Genomic DNA, 22,686 nt, shown 5'->3' with positions numbered 1-22,686 from the left:
GAGATAGTTCTCTGTTGGTTTATCACGAGGAGGTATTCTTAAAAAAAACACCTATTCACTCTTTAACAACAACTTATTATTTACATAATGATGAGTCATATATGTAGTCATTGTTCCATGAATTCACAAGTTTTTAAATCTGCCCTCAAACTTCATCAGACGAGGATAGGAGTAGATTAAAGTTAGTTCTCTTTCTCTTTCTCTTGTATTTCCAGCAGTACTAAACTCTTCATTAAAAAAAAAAAATCCCACAAGGCTCTCAAAATGAGTTGTCACAGACAGAACTTGTGCAGCTGAAACAGTAAAGATATATAGAGGAGTGACAGAAATCATATATAAACTTAATGTGTGTGTACTAGTCTATTTAAGGGTGTGGTGAGCCGGATGTGATCTGCCAGCCACCAGCTGGACATTTTTAGAAAAGGAGTTGAGACTGGGGCAGAAGAGAGGGCAAAGCTGGCCCCTTGGAGCGGGACGAGAGTGTTCAGCCAAGAAAAGCGTGTCGGGGGTTTAAATTTTAAAAAGAGCATTATGTAATCCCAGCAAGGCTGTCTCTCCAGAAAGGGAGTGGGGCAGACAAGAGGCACCCTTAGAGGGGGACGAGGGGCAAGTCTGGGACAAAAAGAGAGATAGAGCGATGTTTTTAGATGCGGGGGAATGCTAAACACTGAAGATAACCATGTGATAATCATGTGCTAACTGAAGCAGACACACACAGATGCTGAACACCTGGCTATGGCTTGTGGCAAGTCTTCCTCTCTGTATGGAAAACTAGCTTGTGTCTGATTAGTAGCTGTTATAAATGACTACTTCCTGTTTGAGAGTCTGCATTATTGAACGCGCAGCTTGTCTACTGCGGCACTTATTTAACTTTGGTCTCCTCTGGTTTCTTGGCACTCAAGATGATGATAACTCTCATCCTCCTCTCCGACCCCCTTGGGCCTTTCCTGTCATTTGCATAGCTGTATTTTTTTTCCTAAGTGATAATTAGAAAACTAATTCAAACGACAAACAACTCTGTAACAAATGAGGATGACTGACTGGAGAGGGGGCTTGGAGCTTCATTTGTGATGATTAAAGTGAGTCTATGCTCTCTGGGTGAGGGAGCCAAAATAGACTGTGCCATTCAGATATTTGGTCTTTCTGGGACGGCAGTATGGTCCCTTCTCAAGGAAAAAAATCTTGCACAATACTAATAGTTTTAAGTTAATCCTCGGTCTATTGTGAGGTAATAAGAGGCAAATGAATCATATAATGAGTCTGTTCAATCTCTGAAAAAGGGTCGCTATGAAAGAACCTTATTCACTCGAGTATGGGTCTATTTTTCTCCTTTATGTTTTTTGTTTGTGAGAAAAAAACAGTAACAGTGTGTTTAAATGCAACTGTGTGTAAAAGAAGTGATATAACCACTTTCATTATTTGTCCCTTTATATAAATTTTAAGGAAATAGATGTGTACTGGGTGAATAACAGAACTTTTTGATTTCCTTTGTGTGTGCGTGTGTGTGCGTGTGTGTGTGTGTGTGTGTGTGTGTATGTTTATTTTTACCAGTACCCATATATGCTCAATCTGTTTATTTGCTGAAGGTATCTGGTGGTGTTGTCCTGCATGAATCTTGCAATTTACTCTGCTGATAGAACTGTTTGCTTTGTGGTTTCTCTGCCCTGAGGAGCAGCGGTGCTGCCGTGTTTGGAGAACGCTTAGTTTGTTGTGCTTTGGAGAGCTAGATTTAGCCTTCCTGCTTTGCTTGTCACCCTGCCAGCCACCACAGAAGCCCCCCAGGAAGGAATAAAAAATGTGATGCTGATAACTTGGAAGGAAAAGGATGAGTAGGGAGCATAAAACCTGAGATCCACCAAAGGTTGTTGGAGAGGACACATGGTTGGCCACTAGGGTTAAAACCAGATCAATGATGTGAAAATGAATAAATACAGAAATTAGAATGTTACCTGAAACATACAATGTCTTAAACTTCCTGCTGCTCAGGATATTTTAATCAGCACCAACAATGTAAACAAGTTGTTTCTCCAGAATTAAAAGAAGTACCAAATAGCAGGAGTGCTTTGTTTTTACACCACAATATCTTCATCAACTACATTTTTAGAATTTTAAACCCCTATGTTAAGCCTACATCAGAGTAGTCACACTGCAGCTTAACCTAAGTATAGCTGATTGCTTGCTTGTTCTACAATGATGTATTACCAGGCTTCTTACTGATTACCTGGCTGCTTTTAATACTTGATTCTGATTGGCCGGAAGTCTTTAACAACAGTAATCAGTTCTGAATAGCAAGAGCAACGCCAGGGTCAACCAGATCACACGTCATGTCAAATAAATATGTGGAAAGCATCGGTAGACAACTTGGGGGGAATTTTTTATATTACTCTAAGTTAATTTTGATAGCACAAAACGTTCAACGTGTGGTGAATGGTTGACCGGACACCAGCAAAAATAAAAGAAGATAGGAGGAGGAAATTCATGCAGAAAGGGACACAAAAACGCACAAGGAGCTGAGTGAAAGAGACGCCTACCAAATTGAAGAAAACAGTGTAATGGAAAGTTGCTGTCTATAGCCTTTATTCAGTTTTACATATACGCGGGATAGCAACATTTTCAACAACACCAGAGAGGAAGCAACCAGGAAAACCAAGAAACCAAGAAAAGAAAATGCCAACAGATACGTTATGGGCAAGGGGACTTATTCGGGCCCTGATGTATAGACTTTACTGTGAATGAAAATATTATGTTTTGTGTGATTTATAATAATAAGGACTATAATGTACATGAAAATGTTAAAAATGTAGTGCAACTGACCGTTGAATCTGAAGTACTATTTTCTAAGCAGCATAAATTCATTATTTTTAAATCAATTAAAATCATAGTTGGATCATTACTTAGAGTCAACTTGATTGTATCTCTAGTATTGTTCGTTTTTTAACCAGGTAATAAGCGGCATAATGTATAGTGAGCGGTGGTTAAGCCAAATTGAATCCGGACAGGATGAGATGAATAGCTGACTGTACAGAAAGACGGCTGACACATCTCCATCTCCTTGTATTGTACAAAAGTGAAGCCAGAATTTCTTGACATGGGCATTGACATTCTCTGCTTACAATGTAATTTTGAGGCCAGAGTGTGAGCAGTGGCATGTCCAGAGGGGTGGCCAAGGGTGTCAATGGCACCTCCAGAGGCCACCCCAAAATCCTAAACTATGGTTGTTTGCCTTGTCAGAGGTGGGGTTTCTGTTAAAATCTATAATTTGGATGAGTTAAAAGGCTGACAGTAGATTTCTTTATTAGTGCCCTCAAATGTGACTTTGAAAAAACATCTTTTGTAAGTCCTTAAAGAATTAAGCTCAGAAGAATTATGGCACTTTGTCATGTTTTTTTTTTTTTTTTAAGTCAAAAGGAATATAACACCTGTTTAATACTTAAATAAAAGTAAGTTGTGAAGACAGAAAGGGTGAATGTTACTTATTTGTCAATGCACTGGCCACCCCTGCCTATGTAAGAGCCTCAGTTGGGCCATCCCAGTCAAAAAGCTCTGGACACGCCCCTGAGTGTGAGCAGTAGAGATCGACTGGTGGAGCCACGGCGGTATGGAAATCCCACCCCTTTGCTACTCAAAACACAAAACAGCAAATGTATTTACTAGATTTTTTTTATAGTGATTTAATGGTATTTTTGGAACTAACTGTGATAACATGGAGGAGGCAGGCTTTATGACCTGTACTACAACCAGTCAGTAGGAGACAATCAACATGTTTGGCTTTACTTTTGGGGAGCTGGCAAGTCATCCCTCTCTTTTAACAGTGAATACATGATCTATGTATCCAGTGCTCTATCAGATAGTTTCAGAGTTAGATGTGAATGCACACTATGATAAAATACCACTTTATTATGCTGCCCCAAATATAAACCACTCTGTTATTCATGAGGCACTGAGGTTGGGTTGGAGTGGCAGGTTAATGTGTTGTTCTCACCTGCACAGTGAAGGGTGAAGAGGATAGCTGTGGTAAATGGACAACATTAAAGGCAGTCATTGTTGTCTTCACAGTGTGCTGCTAGCTGTGCCTTTGCTTCCTGTGATCTTTTTGATGAGACTGTGTTAAGTACCAACATCAAACTACAAACTCCTCTGTTAGCCACCGTGTCCTCTCATAGCCTCAACGAAGCTCTGCTGCTGTCGCGCCTTGTTTTCTTTTTTGATGCTGTGTCCTAGTTGTGTGAAGTTTTGTTATTTTGGCAGGGCAGCGGAGAAGGGCGGGGGCAAGGGGGTACATCTTGGGGCTGCTTGGTCAGGATTCAGGTCCTCCGTCCAACAGTGTGTCATGTGTGCTGAGAGCCACGCAGTGAAGGCCAGCTGGTTAGTGAGGACACGGTCATTAGTGGTCAGAGAAACCCTGTATTAGTGTCATTAAGAGCTTCTGGCAGTAAACTAGTGCAGCACTATTTATTCATGAGGTGTATTTATGGATCAACATATTAAATTATTCATCCCAATCTGGATGGATGATGTCTGTGAAAAGTAGCAGGATTATTTTTAATCATCTAATGCTTGTTTGTAGAATGTGTGGTAATACTTCGGATATGTGTGTGTATTTCTGACATTGTTTCACTTGATGGAAACAAACTGAAGCGATGGGTAGCTGTTTGCTCGTTACAGTTGGCCTCATTCTAGGCCCAATAAAGTCCCTTTTATGTTTCGCTCCAGCACTGGCAGCATCTTGTTATTTGTTTGTGTGTTTGTTGTTGGGTGAATAAGCATTGGGTTTACCAGCATATGAAGTGGGAAGCTTGAACTAGTGAATGGAAAATCCCCACAGCCTAACAAGCTCTGAGCTTAAGGAACCAGACACAGATCCGAAATCTAAACTCCTGGATTGGACACACGGATCAAGAGTCACTTTCAAAGATGAGTAATTCTGCTGTGAAATTGTGAAAGAGACAAAACTCAAGAGCTATGAAAGATGGCGCTGTCACAATACCAGAATTTTAAACTTGGATATAATGCTTACACAATCGTACCTCAAAGATGTGAGTTTCTATATCCCTGCCACAAAAAAAATCAATGACCAGGCAGCAAAAGTTGTATCATTTCTTGTTTTTAATTCACAACTTGCCATTTTTGTTTTAGGTCAAACAGCTGTGAAGCATCCAGAAATAACGTCACATTTCTCTATTTCTTCACTTTGTTTTCATTAGTGGTGCTCTCCTCACTCACTCTCTATGTAACTCGAACACTGCTGCTCTCTCCCTTTTACTTGTGGCAGCTTTTGGTCGAAAATATGAAGTTTTTTTTTAAAGCATTGATACTTTTCAATGCTATCAAACATAAAATGATGGTAATGGTATTATGTTAGGTCTAGGGCTGTTTGCTCAATTTTCTTTTAACGCAACTAATGTGATTGTGACCTGTAGCCATCCTGTGGAAAATCAGAAAGCAGTGCAGCTGTAACATTCAATAATGTTTGAGCTTTTCATGCTGCTATTAGTTGATCCATGTCTTTTAAATCAATTCACTGATGCACAAACATGCATTAATTGTCTGACAAAGTTTTTGAATAAAATTTCATTGGTACTAAACTGCATAAAGATTAATTCTGGTGGTCAGTTGCGAGGATGGATGAAGAGGTGTAAAGTTTGGCGAAATGCAATACCCTTGACTGTCTTCATATTACAAGAAACTCTGTCAACTGCTACTACTGCTGTAGGAAAGTCCTCCACCTCTTCCACTCAAAGCAGCTGGGGGATCTCACCCAAACTTGGTAAAAAGTCTCAAAAATCATCTACGAAAACAGTAAACCAATGTTGGGATTCGTGATAAATTCAGTAGGAAACAGGCTATTAATCTAACTGAACTAGATACATTTGGAGGAGTTTAACATTGGGTCAGAAAATGACTTAGGCAAGGTATGCTTTCAAATGACAACATGACACTGTTAAGGAAACTAAGTTCAGGTTTTGGCGAGAAACTTAAAGAATACAGTTTTTTTAAGGATATACTATAAAAAGTTTATTACATGTGGAATTACAATCTGTTTAACCTCCTTACATTCACTCTGATGTACTAAAATACATCATCAAAACTGCTGATGCCAAGCCTTTGTAATGCAAGTAGGGTTGCAAAGGGGTGGAACATTTCCAGTAAATTTCCATGTGAAGTTATGCTGGGGAATTTTGGAAATATTCCAAATTGGAAACTTTCCATGGGAATTTATGAGATTTAATGGGAATAAATGGGAATTAACTGGGAATTGAGGGTAATTTAATGGAAAGGTATCATATCCAAGCATAAATATTTGTTTTGTTATAAGCAGGCATCCATCCAAAATAATACAATTAAAACAGATTGATTTGTAAGTAGAACTTTATCAACTGTTAAATTTTTTATTGAACAATCAATTATTTCATTGAAAAACAAAAACATGAATGTTGAGTTAAATATTACTCATCCCCCCGACCCAACCCATTCAAAAATTAACAAAAATGCAATCCCAACAAAGTCCCATTCAAAATGTTAAATGAAAAGAGCCCCTCTCCCTCCAACAAAGTCCCATTCAACATGCAGATATAAAAACATCTTCTTTCATGAAATCTGGTTGTTTTAGTCACGATTATGCTAAAATATATTTTCCCCAACTATGTCTAAGTTCCCTATTAAGAGCTAACCTTCAATTTAGTAAATTCCCATGGAAAGTTTCCAACTTTGAAATTCCCGGAATTTTGCAACCCTAAATGCAAGTATTAAAATTAGAATATAAAAGAAAGCACAGCACTCCTGTGTTGATAAGAGTATTACAAATTATATTATTTATTTCATTTTTTTTAAATGAAGATTTTTTAAAACTCGAAGATATCCCTCAATGTTAAATTTGGAAAAAAATGATGTGATTAATTTGTGATTTATCATGAGTTAACTATGGACTATAATGCAGTTAAATGGGATTTAAAAAATGCATCGTTTAACAGCCCTAGTTAAGTCAGGCAACTTTCATACTTCATCAGAAAGTATGAAAGGTCTTTGCAAAGACTCAGAGGAATGTGTCTTAGATTATAAATCCTAAAACGGCACAAAATTAGAGAGTGTCCCCTCCCCTTTTATCACCGGCCCCTGACCCTTACTGCTTCCCCAGCTCTCCCCCCTGCCACAATTCAGATCAGGCTCGGCACGTGATGACGCTTACAGGACTGCAGATCAGCCTGCTTTGTAGGGGGCCACTGCAGATTTGTGTGATTCAAACAATGGCCGCAGTTCTCTTGTCAGGCCCCCCTTCCCTCCTTTTGCCACCACCTCTACCCTCACACCACTCTGACTGGGAAAGTGCATGTGATCTATGTACATCGGCTTAAAGACTTGTGCAAGGTGTCTGCAATCCAACATACTGCAATCAACTTTTGACATACACTAAGTGAAGAAAGTCTTTGTTTGGGTCTAATGCTTACTTTGTCGCCTACAGAAATGCGGCTTCTGTAAACTGTAGGTATTTTCCTGAAACCACGGGATTACACTGCAATTCTTATAAAAGTTTGAAGTTGTTTGTGTCTGTTTGCAAGTCCTCAGGCCAATTTGCTGAGTCATGTATAGAGCCATGGAAGAAGTGAAATCTGTCCTGGTATCTGCTGACGTCCACATGACGTCTAGAGAAGAGAAATTAAGCCTTGGAACAACTTCCCTGTAGGAAAAGAATAGTCAAATCTCCAGCCTCCGTTTTCTGCCTCTAGCACTGTCAGAAGGTATGGGTCAATGATGGAGACACCAGAATCTTTTTCCTTTCACTTGGATGCTGAACAGAATAGTTGAAGCTGTACCGGCCAGCCTGTGTTGATCTTAAAGAAACAGCAAATAGGAACTTCTGAAAGGAAAAAAATAAAGTTTGGACCTTCTAACCTGGCTCGCTCACTCTAGAGGAATGTTGAAATGTTGAATAAAAGACCCGGTTTAATTCAAATTAGCAATGCCTTTTCCACTGCGGCCCCGCCAACCGCTGCCAGCTCGCACAAGAATGAAGCCTTGTGGGGCTCCGTCCACTTCCTGTGGATGAGGTGTTCCACTCGATCTTCTCTGTCTACTCTCTCTCAGCCATTCTCTCTCTTTTTCTCTCAATCTGTTTCTCACTGTGAGTTTCTTTTCCACACATCGCCCTCCTCCTCTTGTGCTCTTAAACTGTAAATGGGTCAACAGATGTTGGAGGAAAAAATGTTGGGAGGAGATAAAGAAGGGGAGAGAGTGAAGAGAAAGAGGAGGAGGAGGAGGAGGAGGAAGGACAGACTTTGCACATGGGTTGAAAAAGATGGGCCGTGTAGAGGAGTGAAGAGTTTCAAATAAAGTTCATGCACTGAAGACAAAGGAAAGGGAAGAAGACTTAACGCATCCTGCTTGCATATTTGTCTTCTTCTTAGTTAAAAATAGACAGCAAGTACAAGTACAAGCGATCTTCCGACATTGTTCTTGAATTAAAAAAACATAACAGTCAGTGTTTTGAAGAGTGAAATGTTGGAAGGTGAAGGACAGCTTTTTTGTTTTTGTGCTGAGAGATAGATTTGAAAATTGATACCACTCAAACATTTCTGTCACATTCCAGGAAGTAGTAAGTGAACTATTTGCCTTAAAACACAACATACATGTCTTAATAAGTGATCTTTTAGAGCTAATAGTTAGCATACAAAGAACAGGGCTAGCTGTTTCCCTATGTTTCCAGTCTTTATGCTAAGCTAAGCTAACCACCTCTGGACTCAAGCTCCAGATTTAGTGCATGAGACTTGTCATCCCTGCAGTTTAAGTATACCTCCAGCTGAATCAACTAGACACAGCCTAGATACAACTTTATCTCCAGTTTTTGAATCAAAATATCACAGTGAAGCCCCGCACTATGAGGTGCCATCTGTCATTTTTGAATGAACCGGGGCTGCAGCTCCAGCCAGTGGCAGCGATTGTGCTTTAGCTCAGAAACAACAAATGACCCCCATTTCACATTCACAATGATTAAAATCTCAATAACTAGTTTAAAGCTAGGGTTGGTAGTCATGGAAAACTAGCATGAATTTGAACGTAGCATTTCCTCAAGACTCTGTCTAACCTCTCCCTCCCTTCCCCTTGGAGCTCCTCCAAAAAGACGCCCCTTCTCACATGCACGAGTGCCACTGATTCACTACCATATGATGGTGACTGAATCAAAACCGGTCCTCACATTGTTTGTGTTTTGCACTACGTCAACTCATGTCTCACTCAGCGGTAAGAAAACACCAAAACATTATCATAGTGAAAGTTAAAAACACAAACAAACATGGCTGCTGTTTGTACTCACAACTGTCATGCTAGCATTATCCAGTTGTACCAGTGACACGATATCAGGAGAAAAGCTATAATACATCTACATTTTCTGTAGGATTTACTAAATGTCATTAATTTTTTGGCTTGTCAGAGCCCCCGTGGTGAGAGCATTTTAGACTCTGATCCGGACTACAGTCCTGAGCAAAGCACCACATCGGGTCAGAGGGGACAGGCCCGAGGTCAAGCGAGAGGGGCAGTAAATAGAAGCAGGGGAAGCAGAGGCAGGGGACGGGGAGTGCATGCCGGGGAAATGTACACGCAGGAGGCGGGCAGAATGGCAGGATGGGATTTGATTGGTTTCATGATTTGGCTCCTGATGGCAGGGATTGGTTGGTGTTCTCCCAGGTTTTCTCTGGCTGTAGATAGAAGAATTTTTTTGCTCTTTTTTAAGAACACATTATGTATTGATTGCCATTGAGACATAAAGATCATTTTAACCAGTATAACAAAAAGTGTATCTAAATCTGACTACCAACCCCAGCTTTAACCGACTAGTAATTCTGGTTGAATTACTACTAGATGGTAATGATGTTTAATCACAGTCGACTAAAAGCACATATCCCTAGATATGAGCCGTTAGAGGTACAGCGCAGATTGCAGACAACTCACTGACTAATTGGACTGAAGAATTTGTGCTGAGTCATTAGTGTTAATGTGGATTTAAGTTCAGTAATAGGGTCATTGAGGAGAAGAGCCCTTGCTTCTAAGTATAGCTCTATAGATTTAGTGTCTTGGAGGGAGTAGTTTTGGCCAAACTCTGATTCCTCCAAGATAAACATGTGTTCTTTCCCAGGGATCCCAGAGTCCTTTCTTAGAACTTACTACAATACCATCTGCGTCCCACTCCACTGGTGTGTTGTGCCTCTGGGATGGATGTGTGTACACTGCAGATGTAGTGAAGGTAGTGATTTGGCTCTGCCCAGCTCGGATAATGGTGTGTTTGTAATCCCTGCTAGTTTTCTCTAGTGGCCATCTTTTGCTGCCACAATGGTTCTTTGAATTTGTGCTTTGTGGTTTCTGCCTGCTCAGCTGGCAAGAGGAAAGGATGAATGTAAATTCATGATAGACTGGAAAAGAAAGGAAGGGAAGAAATTAATTTTGGATGTAGTTTTTGTCTGATAGCACGGAACCTGTTTTTGAGATACTCTGGAAGAGACAGTTTATAAAGGCAAGCAGCTTAATAACATTCAGATTAACTAATCTGTTAAATTTTTAATGAGCTTATTACTGTAGCCCCAAAAAGTTGGCCTAATGTCATGTGATAGCTGTAGACTGGGCTGTAGCTCCTGCCATACTTTCTATGCTCTACTACCCAGATGTAAACAAGCACAGATGACAGTAGCGTGGCACGGTTTGACAGTATACTTATCGAGAAAACAGAGACAAAGTCTGGTTAAACTGGCATATTAGATATGTCGGTGACTGCGGGAACACTGTAGCTGTTGGCTAGGAGGCTCAAACTCCGCCTCTTTACGCCACAATCGCTCGACCGATTGGCCTCAAACAGCTCTTCAGAAACAGATGGGTGACGTCACGGATCCTATTTTATACAGTCTATGGCCCAGACTCAGTGACCCTGTTTACCCGTTTTGAATACACTGTGCTCAATTTTGACTGTTCTTGAGTATTTCCTTACCTTCAGATGAGTTGGTCGGTCTGAATTTATATTCCTGTTAAAACGACGGGGAAATTAGTTGCTTTGGAACATCTCCTGATTGCGTGTAAAGATTTTCGATTAGTGAAAACACAGGAAGTGTTCTTTTTCTGTCAGAGTGAAATGCTGCTCTGATTACAGCTCAGTGCACCTCTGCTGAGTCAGACACATCCTGACGTAGGCTATTTCATTATGGATGAGGTTACTATGTGAGGGTCAAAACAATTGCCAGTGTGCTCTACAAACGTATAGATTCAGCATATACTGTATTTATCTGTACTGAACAATACCACATGCTAAGTGTAGGTTTTGAAGGTATGCTTTGGAGAAAATGCCATTTCATTGCAGTAGAAAGGTTAGAGGATACCATTATGCTTGTTTTGAGGATAAGGATGAACTGAAACACTCAGGCTGTTAGAATATATCTAACAAGACAATTCTGTTCAAATAGAAGAAGCTATCTCATACATTTTGTTCCAGCTCTTTGCTTTTCTCTCATGTATTTCCCCTAGGAGGGTTCACCTGACAGATTATGACCACAGATCTGAACCTGTGCTCAGAACAGGACGGATTGAGATCGTTTTGTTCCTCTGTTCATCAGAACTGGTTTTAAAATCTTAAGCACTGCTGATTGCTTTAAAAGTAACATTTCCACATTTTTTAACAATGTTTAAGACCACTGGTTGATTGATTCCTCATAAAGGTGAACCTGAGTGATCTCAGTCTGTCCTAGTCTTGCTAGTTTTGATTGTATTCACAACCCACACTCTGCAGCTTGCGTCTGTCTTGTATCGGTGCGTGTAAAGGCTTGTGATGAGACCTATCTCAGCGGTGATGTGTGCTCACTGGGGGGAGATGGTAGAGAAAGATTTTTTGTCGCTTCAGTCTGACAAATATGTTGTCAGCCACACAGAGAGCCTGCTGCTTGTCACAAAGTCTGTCATCTACTGTCAGAGTGAAAGGGCAGCCATTTATAAAGACTGATATTAAAGCATTTGTGCTTTACTGAACAGATTACAGTCAAGACAAAATGGATGAAAGAGACAAAAGGAGGTAGCACATGACAAGGATCCCAGGGTGAGATCAATCATAGGGAATCAAAGCTTCATGGTACTGTACTGTGCCTGCCTTCAGAGCTCCAAACAAACCTGTGTATACGTGTGTGTGTGAAGAGGCACAGCTGGAGCGGTGGTTTAGTGCAGTTTTGGTGTTCATTTTTGCTGACGTTGAGCTTGGTTTCTGCTTGCTTAGAGCGACTCTTACTGAAAACTCATGCAGAAAGACAAATTCTAATTAATTTAGATTAAAACAAAAAGTTGCACACAGACACTTCCAAAATTCAGTCAGTGTGCATATTGAGCAAGTTTTATCCGGACAACATTCAAATGACTTTATCAATGCAACAGGGAGTGATAACATTATACAGCTCTGTTGGCTTTTTGCAGAAATACAATTTAATTATCTGTAGTGTATAATGTAATTAATGTAATACATGCATATGCAACTTGATGCATGCTATCATGCATGACAGGGTCAAACAGAGTGCTCAAAATTAATGAAGAAAACAGGAATAAAAAGAAAACTGGCTAAAACCAAGCGTCAACCTCCGGTCTAAAAATATGAGTCAAATGTGGAAGTGCTAAAAACTGCTGTTCATCAGGAATCTGCTTGAGGCTGGCTCTGGAAGTACTGGAAGTCACATACACATGAATGGGAAAAAGCTGATCTTTACAGCAGAAATAAACATGTTTACAGCCTGGTCCAAAAACGAGTGTAGTCTGGATAGCTCATTTCTTGATTGGCTCACACTGTAAGGGGGGTGATTTTTTTCTAAAGCCTCTCATTGGAAGATATTGAGATTACGAGTCTTCCAATCAGAGGCACAGCTGACTTGATTGAAAGGCCGGAACACTGTAGCTGTTGGCTAGGAGGCAAAGCCCGCCTCTTTACGTCACAATCGCTCGACAGCAGCAATATGGCTGATGCCGACAATTGGCCTCAAAACAGCACTTCAGAAACAGATGGGTGACGTCACGGATCCTACTTCCATATTTTATACTGTCTATGGCTAAAACACAAACATCACACAGTTTGTGCAATTCTACTGTGAAAAGCAGCAGGAATATGCGTTTAAAAAATAGTCTAATTTTAAATTCCACATCCCTATTTATTCTGTCCTGACCTTTTCACTCAACCATGTCTGTGTTTGTTTTCCTCAGGTCCACACAGCACAATCTCTCGCTGTCCTCCCAATGAGTACCAGTGTGGAGGAACTGAACTCTGCATCCACATGAGCAAACTGTGCAACGGGGCTCCAGACTGCACAGACGGCTGGGACGAGGGCCCACACTGCAGAGGTATCACTGTCAGACGGTTCACCACCACACAAAGAAACATGCATTTTTTTATAACATGCAAAGTGGGTGTTACAGAATGTTCAGGGTTATGATGAAAGCACTGGAGAACGGGTGTCTGGCTGTATTTCTGTTGTTTGTCGCTTTCTTGTAGCGCAGTTCTCACCTCTGAAATCTTCACACTATGAAGTCTCAGTGAAGTCACGCTAACAGATTGGTTCACCATATCTAAAGGGAAAATATTGGATTGTGCTATGTTGTGTGTTAAAAAATGCGTTTTCCCTTTAGTTAAGGCTCAAAAAATCTATATACTCTGTGGAGACACAACCAAATGATACCTCTTTTGTAACTGACATACTGTGTCCCAATAGGTCATTAAGTAGTTCCCTTAAGGCATTAAAAAGGGAAGTGGTCATTGTGAAACCAGAAACTAGGAAGCATTTTATGTCAAGGCTAAGGAATGTAATGTCCATTTCAAGAATATGCTGATCTAGTTGGACACAAGAGAGAAAATAGAACTGGATTGTGCAAAAGTGCTACTGTATGTGTCTGCATTGTGGTTAATTATGACAGGAAAGAGAGAATGTCTCATGGAACTCAAACCTCTGAATGAAGTCATGTCTGTCTAAAGGTAAGCACAGAAACACAGATGATGAGCTCGGATCTGTCCATCATGCTGCTCTGTTTGTTAATCGTTTGAAATCTTAAAGGTGACATATCACGCTTTTTTCATCAATATATATTGGTCTAAGAGGTCCCCAAAACATGTCTTTAAAGTTTATGCTCAAAAAAACACTTTGAAATCAGATTTTGGCATGCCTGAAAATCCCTCTTCATCAGTCCTCATCAGAACACTCTGTTTTACCTCTGACCACGCCCCCTCCGGAAGTGGATGCACCTCGGCTCTCCAGCACGTTGATCTAATGTTTACATGTTGGCTGAATATACACGGCTGCTCAGAGATTGCGTTACTTCAACCCTCTGAATCTGATCCAGAATCTGATCCTGACGGAGAGGCGCCTGCAGCAGGACCTTTCTGAAGGATTGGTCACAGATTTAGTGTTTCTTGTTGTTTTATTTATCAGTATGTAGACGTGTGTCTTGGTACACAGCTACGAACATGTAGCTATGTGGCTATGCTAACTAGCTCTAGCACTTATCCATGATAAATAAAAATCATCCACTAGATCTTCAAATCTGCAGACGTGGGGAGTAAAACCGACCTCTGCCAGAAAGGCTGCAGGACCTTTTATGAAGGATTGGTCACAGATTTAGTGTTTCTTGTTGTTTTATTTGTCAATATGTCGACGTGTGTCTTGGTACATAGCTACAGCTACAGCTATGAACATGTAGCTATGTGGCTATGCTAATTAGCGCTAGCACTTATCCATGACAAATAAAAATCATCCACTAGATCTTCAAATCTGCAGACGTGGTAAAACCGACCTCTGCCAGAAAGGCAGCAGGACCTTTTCTGAAGAATTGGTCACAGATTCTGTGTTTCTTGTTGTTTTATTTGTCAGTATGTCGACGTGTGTCTTGGTACACAGCTACAGCTACGACATGTAGCTATGCTTACTAGCGCTAGCACTTATCCATGATAAATAAAAATTATCCACTAGATCTTCAAATCTGCAGACGTGGGGAGTAAAACCGACCTTTGTGTTTATTAAGACAGCCTACAACTAGCATGCCTCCCTCCTAAGCTCCTTGTTAGGACACATTTGTGCAGGTAATGAAAAACGGGGGAGGGATTCAGTATTATTTTATACAGTCTATGGGCTGAACAAGCTCTGAGCTCTGACTCCGTGACAGACCGGATATTGTTGTTACGTAACAAAAACACGGAAGTCTGAAACGGCTCGTTTCACACACATTTACAGAAAGGTGGAGAAATCAGAACAGGGGCAGAATGGATTTTTTTCATTCTCGGGGGGTTTGTAGACATGCCAGGGACACATATTTCAGGTAAAGAACCATTAAAAAGTCAATTTTGCATGATATGTCACCTTTAACACAGGTCAGATCAATTTTAAACCAGCTAGCGACCGTCATTGCTTCTGCACGTCTAGTATGTACCCTGAAGTACTGTCCATCACTGTTGAATAACTTCAAATGGTATAAATGATAGATTTGATAAAGCCCATCCATCAGAACTGGCTGAACCAAAACAGAAGATTTGATTGTTTAGATTTTGATTCGCCCAGTTTGTGAAAGCATCTTTTCAATATCTGATTATTTTTCCATATTACACCCTGAAATAAAAAGTGTGTTTTGTCTGAAATATTTATTGAAGTAACATGGAGAGAGGCATAGGACGAGCATCAAATTTTCATAGGTTTTGGGACTAGCTGGAGGTGGAAGTGGACTTTTATGTGGAAGTGTGTGTGAGAGCGAGAGACAAAAATCAGTCCACGCTGTTGCTTCCTGGGTTTGAACTTGGTTTTAGGGTCGGATTAAAAAAGGATAAGGTTAACAGTTTTTTTAGATTTATATCCATGTCTGTAACATTTCTTACAAGCTGTTTTCCCAAAGGGCGATGTGTCCCAGTCAGGGGTCGTTTCATGTAGCTTAGTTTTCTCCTAAAATAGAATGTTTTGTGGTAAATGTCACCGAAGGTTGTTTACATTGTTGCCCATGTTGGTTTTGTAAACACATCTCAGTTGTTGGGTGCTCAGACTTGTTTTGGAAAATTCCGGGCATGTCTGTAATTTGACCTGTGGTTGTCCCAGCAAGCCTCCTGAGAGCAGCAGTAAAATGTGTGTGCTTTATATAATATTCTTCATATTGTATAGGGGTTGGCATCAGGGGAGTGTTTTTTTTCCTGGTGTTTTTTTCCTCCTGTAGAGCAGATAAGGCCTCTTAAAATCTTTGATAACAGCTCAAAACGCACTAAATAAAGAAAATCTGCTGAATTTCATGCTTCAGTTTGTTCTTGCTCAGCAGTTTGAAGCTGTAAATGCTGAAGTTTAACTTTGTTATTGATTTAAGAAAATGTATCATGTCAGTTCTGCAGAAATACAGTAGGCACAGTACAGTAAAGTGAAGTACAGTACTAAACTGTGGGTGTTTGTTTCCTTCATCCTTAAAGTGTGGAGAGATTGTTGGTCCCGCTCCTCTCTTTCCGGAGGTGTTGCGTTTGTGTGAATATTCCTCCTGGGTTTCTGGGCAAAGTGAATCACTTGTGACTGATAGATCTCAGCCCGGGTTGACACGACTGTGTTTGTTTGACTATGACTCACTGTATCTCTCAGGATCTGCACCGCACTGTTGAAAACTCTGCATTCAATTATGTGCCGGTCAGCTGACTGGAAGGTGTGATTGTAGCGTTATGTGTCTGTGCCCAGGCGTTATTTGAAGTGCGTGTAGTCTGAGAAGTGTGAGGGTTAGAGCGGAGGTATTGATGGTGAGGGCAGGGCAGTGGTATTTCTATTGTGTCTCTGGCCTTTCATTTGGAGTCTTTGTTTTACTGTAAGGGAAAAATCCTCCTCCTCCTGAAAGAACATCTTATTTATTGATCCAAAACAGAAAAGTGGAAAATCCACCTTGTTGTACTTTTCTTGACTTTTTATATTTTTCTCAATTTTCACTCCACCATTTTTCTGAAATATATTTTTTTACTTTTGCTGCAATACATTTCCTCTTCAAATCCTTCAGCTGGTAACAGGCTCTCTTTACTGACCGGTTGACTTCTGAAGGTAATGATAGTATAACATGTGTTTCTTAGGGAGGCTGTCTGAATCAGTGTTTTTGTCAATGGTATACCTCAGCTCCACAGTGGACGACTTCTCTCATTATACTTATTGTTTCATATTAAAACACAATATGTACACATCAACAAGGTTACAAACTTGATTTTCATGAAAGGGGACTTTTAAGTTACTACTTGTTTTTGTGTTGCATTGAATAAAGTAATGAAATCTTATGCAACTTGAAGCTGAATCCAAACTCTTTGTTAACACTTGTCTTATCTCAGTATAGTAAGAACTATTTTTCACCATTACCCTTTTAGAAAGGAGTCAAATTCACAAGATCAGACTTTGTATTCAAAATTACTACTCAAAGATACTCAAATTTCTGACTCAAATTTTTTAACCCTAGAACACTATCGCTAAAACTAGTAATACCATCACTAAAGCCGGGTGTTTTTTACCTGATATATTATTCCCAATAAAACGTACTTGTCATCAAAATATATCAAAATATGACAATACATGACAAATTAGAGTAGTGTTCTTTCATTTTAAACTACCATGTCTAAAAAAAATGAAAAAAATGTGTCATGGGTGGACCCTATAAAAATGCTCCAAAATTACTGAAAAATTTGCAATTCGAGAAAAAAAAAAAATCCTAAAAAAAATGATGAAACTGGATACTTGGAGTTCGGTCCACCCATTCCTGGGACATTTGAGACTTCCCTGGTAAAGGCACAGTCTCCATGACACAAAAACAGCTACCCTCTATCACTATTGCCGGGTGAAAATCGCCCAAACACGTGCCTGTAGGGTTTTGGAATAGGGAAACACCCACGCCTTCAAAGACGTCAAAGACAATGCTGAAGCTACCCAGGGACCCATGACACTCAGACAAACGCAACATAATGAAAATCATGTAAATGTTTTTGCCCGGGTGAAAATCACCCGGCGATAGTGTTCTATGGTTAAAATGACTCAAAAACTCTCAAAATCTTGTCTACTTTATTTTATAAACATCATTTACCTGCACTTTTTCTTATAATACTTGATCACAATTATGATCAGAAAGATACCTTTAATTTCTAAGTACAGAAAAGATCTGATACTTTAGACTTCCACTTATATAATATCAGAATATCTAATTTTACCGCAAACCACAATCGTTTTCTGGTATATCTGTACTTTTACTTAAGTAAGGTTTTTAGGTACTTTTCACCAGCAAGTTGAAGCTTACAAGAATGCTTTCTTAGTCTCTTAATGGGTTTTACAGAGGTAGCTGAAGTGATAGATATTACAAATGCTAATACAGGCAGGATGAGCTGGAAAATTTTAGGGACTCCTGTTCTGAGAAATCATTAACTGACCAGGGCTTGATTCTTCCATCACCATATTGCATATAAACATATCACCTGTTGTTAAGTAAGTAAGATATCCTTTATTCGTCTCACAACAGGGACATTTAAGTGTTACAGCAGCAAAGTAGACAGTGCAAAACAGTATAAAGCAAACAAGAGCCTATAAAATAGCAATTATTAACAAAGTTATTAGCAATTAGAATTAAAGAAGTAAAAATAAGCATATCTTACAACATATCATGCAAAATCGACTTCTTAATGGTTCTCTACCTGAAATATGTGTCCCTGGCATGTCTACAAACCCCCCGAAAATGAAAAAAATCCATTCTGCCCCTGTTTTGATTTCTCCACCTTTCAGTTTTCAGTGTTTTTCATACGTCATAACACCATCCGGTCTGTAACGGAAGTCAGAGCTCGGAGCTTGTTCAGCCCATAGACCAGGGGTGTCAAACATGCGGCCCGCGGGCCAAAACCGGCCCGCCAAAGGTTCAAATCCGGCCCGCGGAACGACTTTGCAAAGTGAAGAAATTACAGAGAACACATTCACTGGAATTTTTCAATGAAAGTAACTACCATTTCAGATTTTTCCTCTGGGGGGTAACCTAGAATCATAGGAGTAAACCAAAACCTGAACAATGTTTTTTTTCTTAAAGTGAGAAAATAGATTACTTGCTATTTGCAAAATTCAGTTGAGATCAGGCGGCAACCTCTGGTCTATAAAATATGAGTCCAATGCGGAAGTGCTAAAAACTGCAGTTCATTGAGGATCCGCTTGAGGCTGGCTCAAGACGATCTTTACAGTAGAAATAAACATGTTTACAGCCTGGTACAAAAGACCAGTTTAGTCTGGATAGCTCATTTCTCTATCGGCACACACTGTACGGGGTTGAATTTTTTTCTAATGCGGAAATTTGGAAGATTTTGAGATTATGAGTCTTCCAATGAGAGGCACAGCTGACTTGACTGACAGGCGGGAACACTGTAGTTGTTGGCTAGTCAGCCAGCCTCTTTACATCACAATAGCTCGACAGCAGTCGAGCAGCATATTGTATACAGTGTATGGTGCTGACTGAGTGAACCAGAAGCTGAAAAGCGGGTTTTTTTCCCAAGACTTTTTTTCTCAAAGTGATAAAATAAATGACTTGCTGTTTGCATAATCCGATTGAGATTCATAAAGATTTTTTTGGGCACTATAAGATGATCCACTAACTACTAACACTAGCACTACACCGCTGCATACAACACTGTCCAGCAAGCAAACTGTTCATGCTGGAACTGAGGAGTCCAAAATAGTCAACTTTACCTTCTTCTTTATTATAATCTATCTGTTCTTTTGCAGTAAACATTAAACTCTGTGTCAGGTGAATGGATAACTTGTGTGTTTGGTGTGTTCGCAGCAGGTTTCAGTGCTTAAAGAGCAAAAGCCCAATGAGACTCATCATGGCAAAAAAGACCATACAAACATATTATGTTATGATTTTGCTGGTCCGGCCCACTTCAGATCAATTTGGGCTGTGTGTGGCCCCTGAACTGAAATGAGTTTGACACCCCTGCCATAGACTGTATAAAATACAACTCAACTCCTCCTCCGTTTTTCATTCCCTGCACACGTGTGTGCTAACAAGGAGCTTAGGAGGGAGGCATGCTAGTTGTAGGCTGTCTTAATAGACACAAAGGTCGGTTTTACTCCCCACGTCTGCAGATTTGAAGATCTAGTGGATGATTTTTATTTTTCATGGAAAATTGCTAGCGCTAGTTAGCATAGCCACATAGCTACATGTTCGTAGCTGTGTACCAAGACACTCGTCGACATACTGACAAATAAAACAACAAGAAACACAAAATCTGTGACCAATCGTTCAGAAAGGTCCTGCTGCAGGCGCCTCTCCATCAGGATCAGATTCTGGATCAAATTCAGAAGGTTGAAGTAACGCGGGTCTGTGAGCAGCTGTGTATATTCATTCAACATGTAAACATTGGATCAACGTGCTGGAGAGCCGAGGCCACATCCACTTCCTGAGGGGGCGTGGTCAGAGAGCTCATTCTCATTTAAAGGCACAGACACAGAAAACAGCCTGTTCTGAGCAGGGCTGAAAAAGAGGGGTTTACTGGCAGACCAAAATCTGATTTCAAAGTGTTTTTTTTTTTTAGCAATAACCTTTAAAGACATGTTTTGGGGACCTCTTAGACCAATATATTTTGATAAAAAAGAGCATAATATGTCACCTTTAAATGTAGATATGTAGGTTCAGTTTTCTCTCTCTCAGAGTCAATAATAACGCCACGGTGCAGATTCAAGGATGCTTATGTGTGTTTCTGATAGAGATAGAGATAGATCAGTGATTTGTTGATATTACAACCTCTGTATTTCAGACACATTTAATGTAGTTTGGTAGATTTGCACAGAAGCAGCTCTGTATCCTGCAAAGACTTGCTGGTGCTTTAAGAGTGTTTTTATAATGATGCAGTGGTTGTCTAAAATCATATTTAGAATTAGTGAACATAGATTCATGATGCAGCACAGCTTTTTATTATATTAAGTCATGGGGGAACCTCTTAATGTGCTGTAGTGGTTACGACTTAAACTAATATTTCAGGAAAGATGTAAGTGCAGATGAATATCAAGACATTTGCATGTGTGAAAATAAAATGATTGAGTCTTCCAAAGCTACCCTTTAAAGGTTCTTGTTTTTCTGTATCTGTATGTTTTCTTTTATGTACCGAGCTGTTGCTCACTTATGATCCACTTGTTGACGTTGATGGGCTCCATTGCTGAAATCGCTGCTCTCATCTGTGTCAGAGTCTAGCTGAATGTTTCTTTGTTGTTTTCAGGGACACAGAGAGAAACTTTAATGTGAGAGGCTTTCAGCTTCTGAACTGCTGATAGAAATTCCAACCACATTCAACAACATTCAGTGTAGATCATATCATATGCCAGTTCTAATGCTGATAAATGAAGAGCTGATGGGTCCCTGAGATGACTGCTCATTATTTGTGTGCCTCGTTGGCAGGAGGAGGCCATAGAGAGTGTGGGTCAACAATTTAGCCGCATACATCAAATATTGAAGCACTTCATCACCGTGCTGAATATCTTCGAAATGTGTCTACTTCTACAGCTTAAACAACACCTGCTCCTATCTGCACACCTCTCTGTGTCTCCTGCCAGAAATCACAATGTGTTCTTCAAAAACTCACTCCTGTCTTCTGCCCTTCACTCCTCATTTTCTTTGTCTCTTTACAGAGTTTATTACCAACTGCACTCTTTCTGGGTGTCAGGAAAACTGTGCGGTTACTCCAGCTGGGTCTGCTTGTTACTGTAAGAGTGGCTTTGAGATCAGCGCTGATGGAAAGACATGCAAAGGTGAGTTCCTCTAAGCTATGGCCACCCTCGAGCCCTCCTTGAAATCTGTGGTGAAGCATGTGCTCAAACAGTTTTGCCAATTAACCTCGAAAAATGGCCCATCTTTGCATTTTGTTTTTGCATGAAGCGGGAAATATCTTGCAGGTGGAGGATGAGAAGATGACTTCATGGATTTTTTCATGGATTTAAAATTTAGTTAGCTTTGATGCATCAAAAACAAACTTAATGCTGTTATGCTATGTGATGACTTTGTCCCCATTAGTGCTGCAGTTCTTTTTCAGCTCAGAGTTGCACTGGTGTTTACTCAGGTTTTGGAGGAACTAAATCAAGTAGAGAGCACACAGGCAGTAGTTCAGGGGGTTTGGGAGTTTGGAGCATTTCCCAAATTTAAAAACCTTGAAAGCTTAACAGGAATTGAGGTCACGGAAGGGGGCTAATGGGAAACATTAAAACTATTGATCAGGGTTCCCACGCGTCCTGGAAAACCTGGAAAACCTTCGAAAACAGTTGACCAGTTTTCCAGTACTGGAAAACACCTGGAAAATGGGAGAAAAAGTAAAATGTCCTGGAAAATCACATATAGTCCTGAAAAATGATTCCAACATGGCTGCGTTTGACCTGACCCGATTAACAAAACACATCCCCATTCATTGAAAGTTGAGTGCACGCTGTGCTGGAAAAGACAGCGACACTGCACAACTTTTTTCACATCTTTTCTCCTTCTCTTCATAATCATGCATTCACAGAAAACGGGGGTATATTGTCTAGTTTTATGGTACATTTGGCTCAATTACCGTACTCTAGCTCAGTTGTTCTCAAAGTGGGGTCCTGGGACCCCTGGGGGTCTGCGAACCATAGCGTGGGGGTCTGTGAAATAATTTGAATACATTTCTAATAAATTATAAAATTGTGCTGTGTCATTACAAAACAGCAT

The 22,686-nt window shown here is 40.1% G+C and overlaps 1 protein-coding gene across 1 annotated transcript in view; it reads left to right on the top strand.

Annotated features, from left to right (window-relative positions):
• The window catches only part of LOC117811180 (low-density lipoprotein receptor-related protein 1-like), a 131,500-nt gene that overhangs the window by 31,668 nt on the left and 77,146 nt on the right, over window positions 1-22,686 (top strand). Inside the window, exons 3-4 of the mRNA XM_034681281.1 lie at window positions 13,207-13,344; window positions 21,633-21,752. Of these exons, the coding sequence (XP_034537172.1) occupies window positions 13,207-13,344; window positions 21,633-21,752 (258 nt within the window). The remainder of the gene's footprint in view (window positions 1-13,206; window positions 13,345-21,632; window positions 21,753-22,686) is intronic.

Source organism: Notolabrus celidotus, chromosome 1 (assembly GCF_009762535.1).
Source record: "Notolabrus celidotus isolate fNotCel1 chromosome 1, fNotCel1.pri, whole genome shotgun sequence".
Classification (NCBI taxonomy): domain Eukaryota; kingdom Metazoa; phylum Chordata; class Actinopteri; order Labriformes; family Labridae; genus Notolabrus; species Notolabrus celidotus.
Note: the sequence above shows the minus strand (reverse complement) of the source record. Positions and strands in the feature narration are given on the sequence as shown.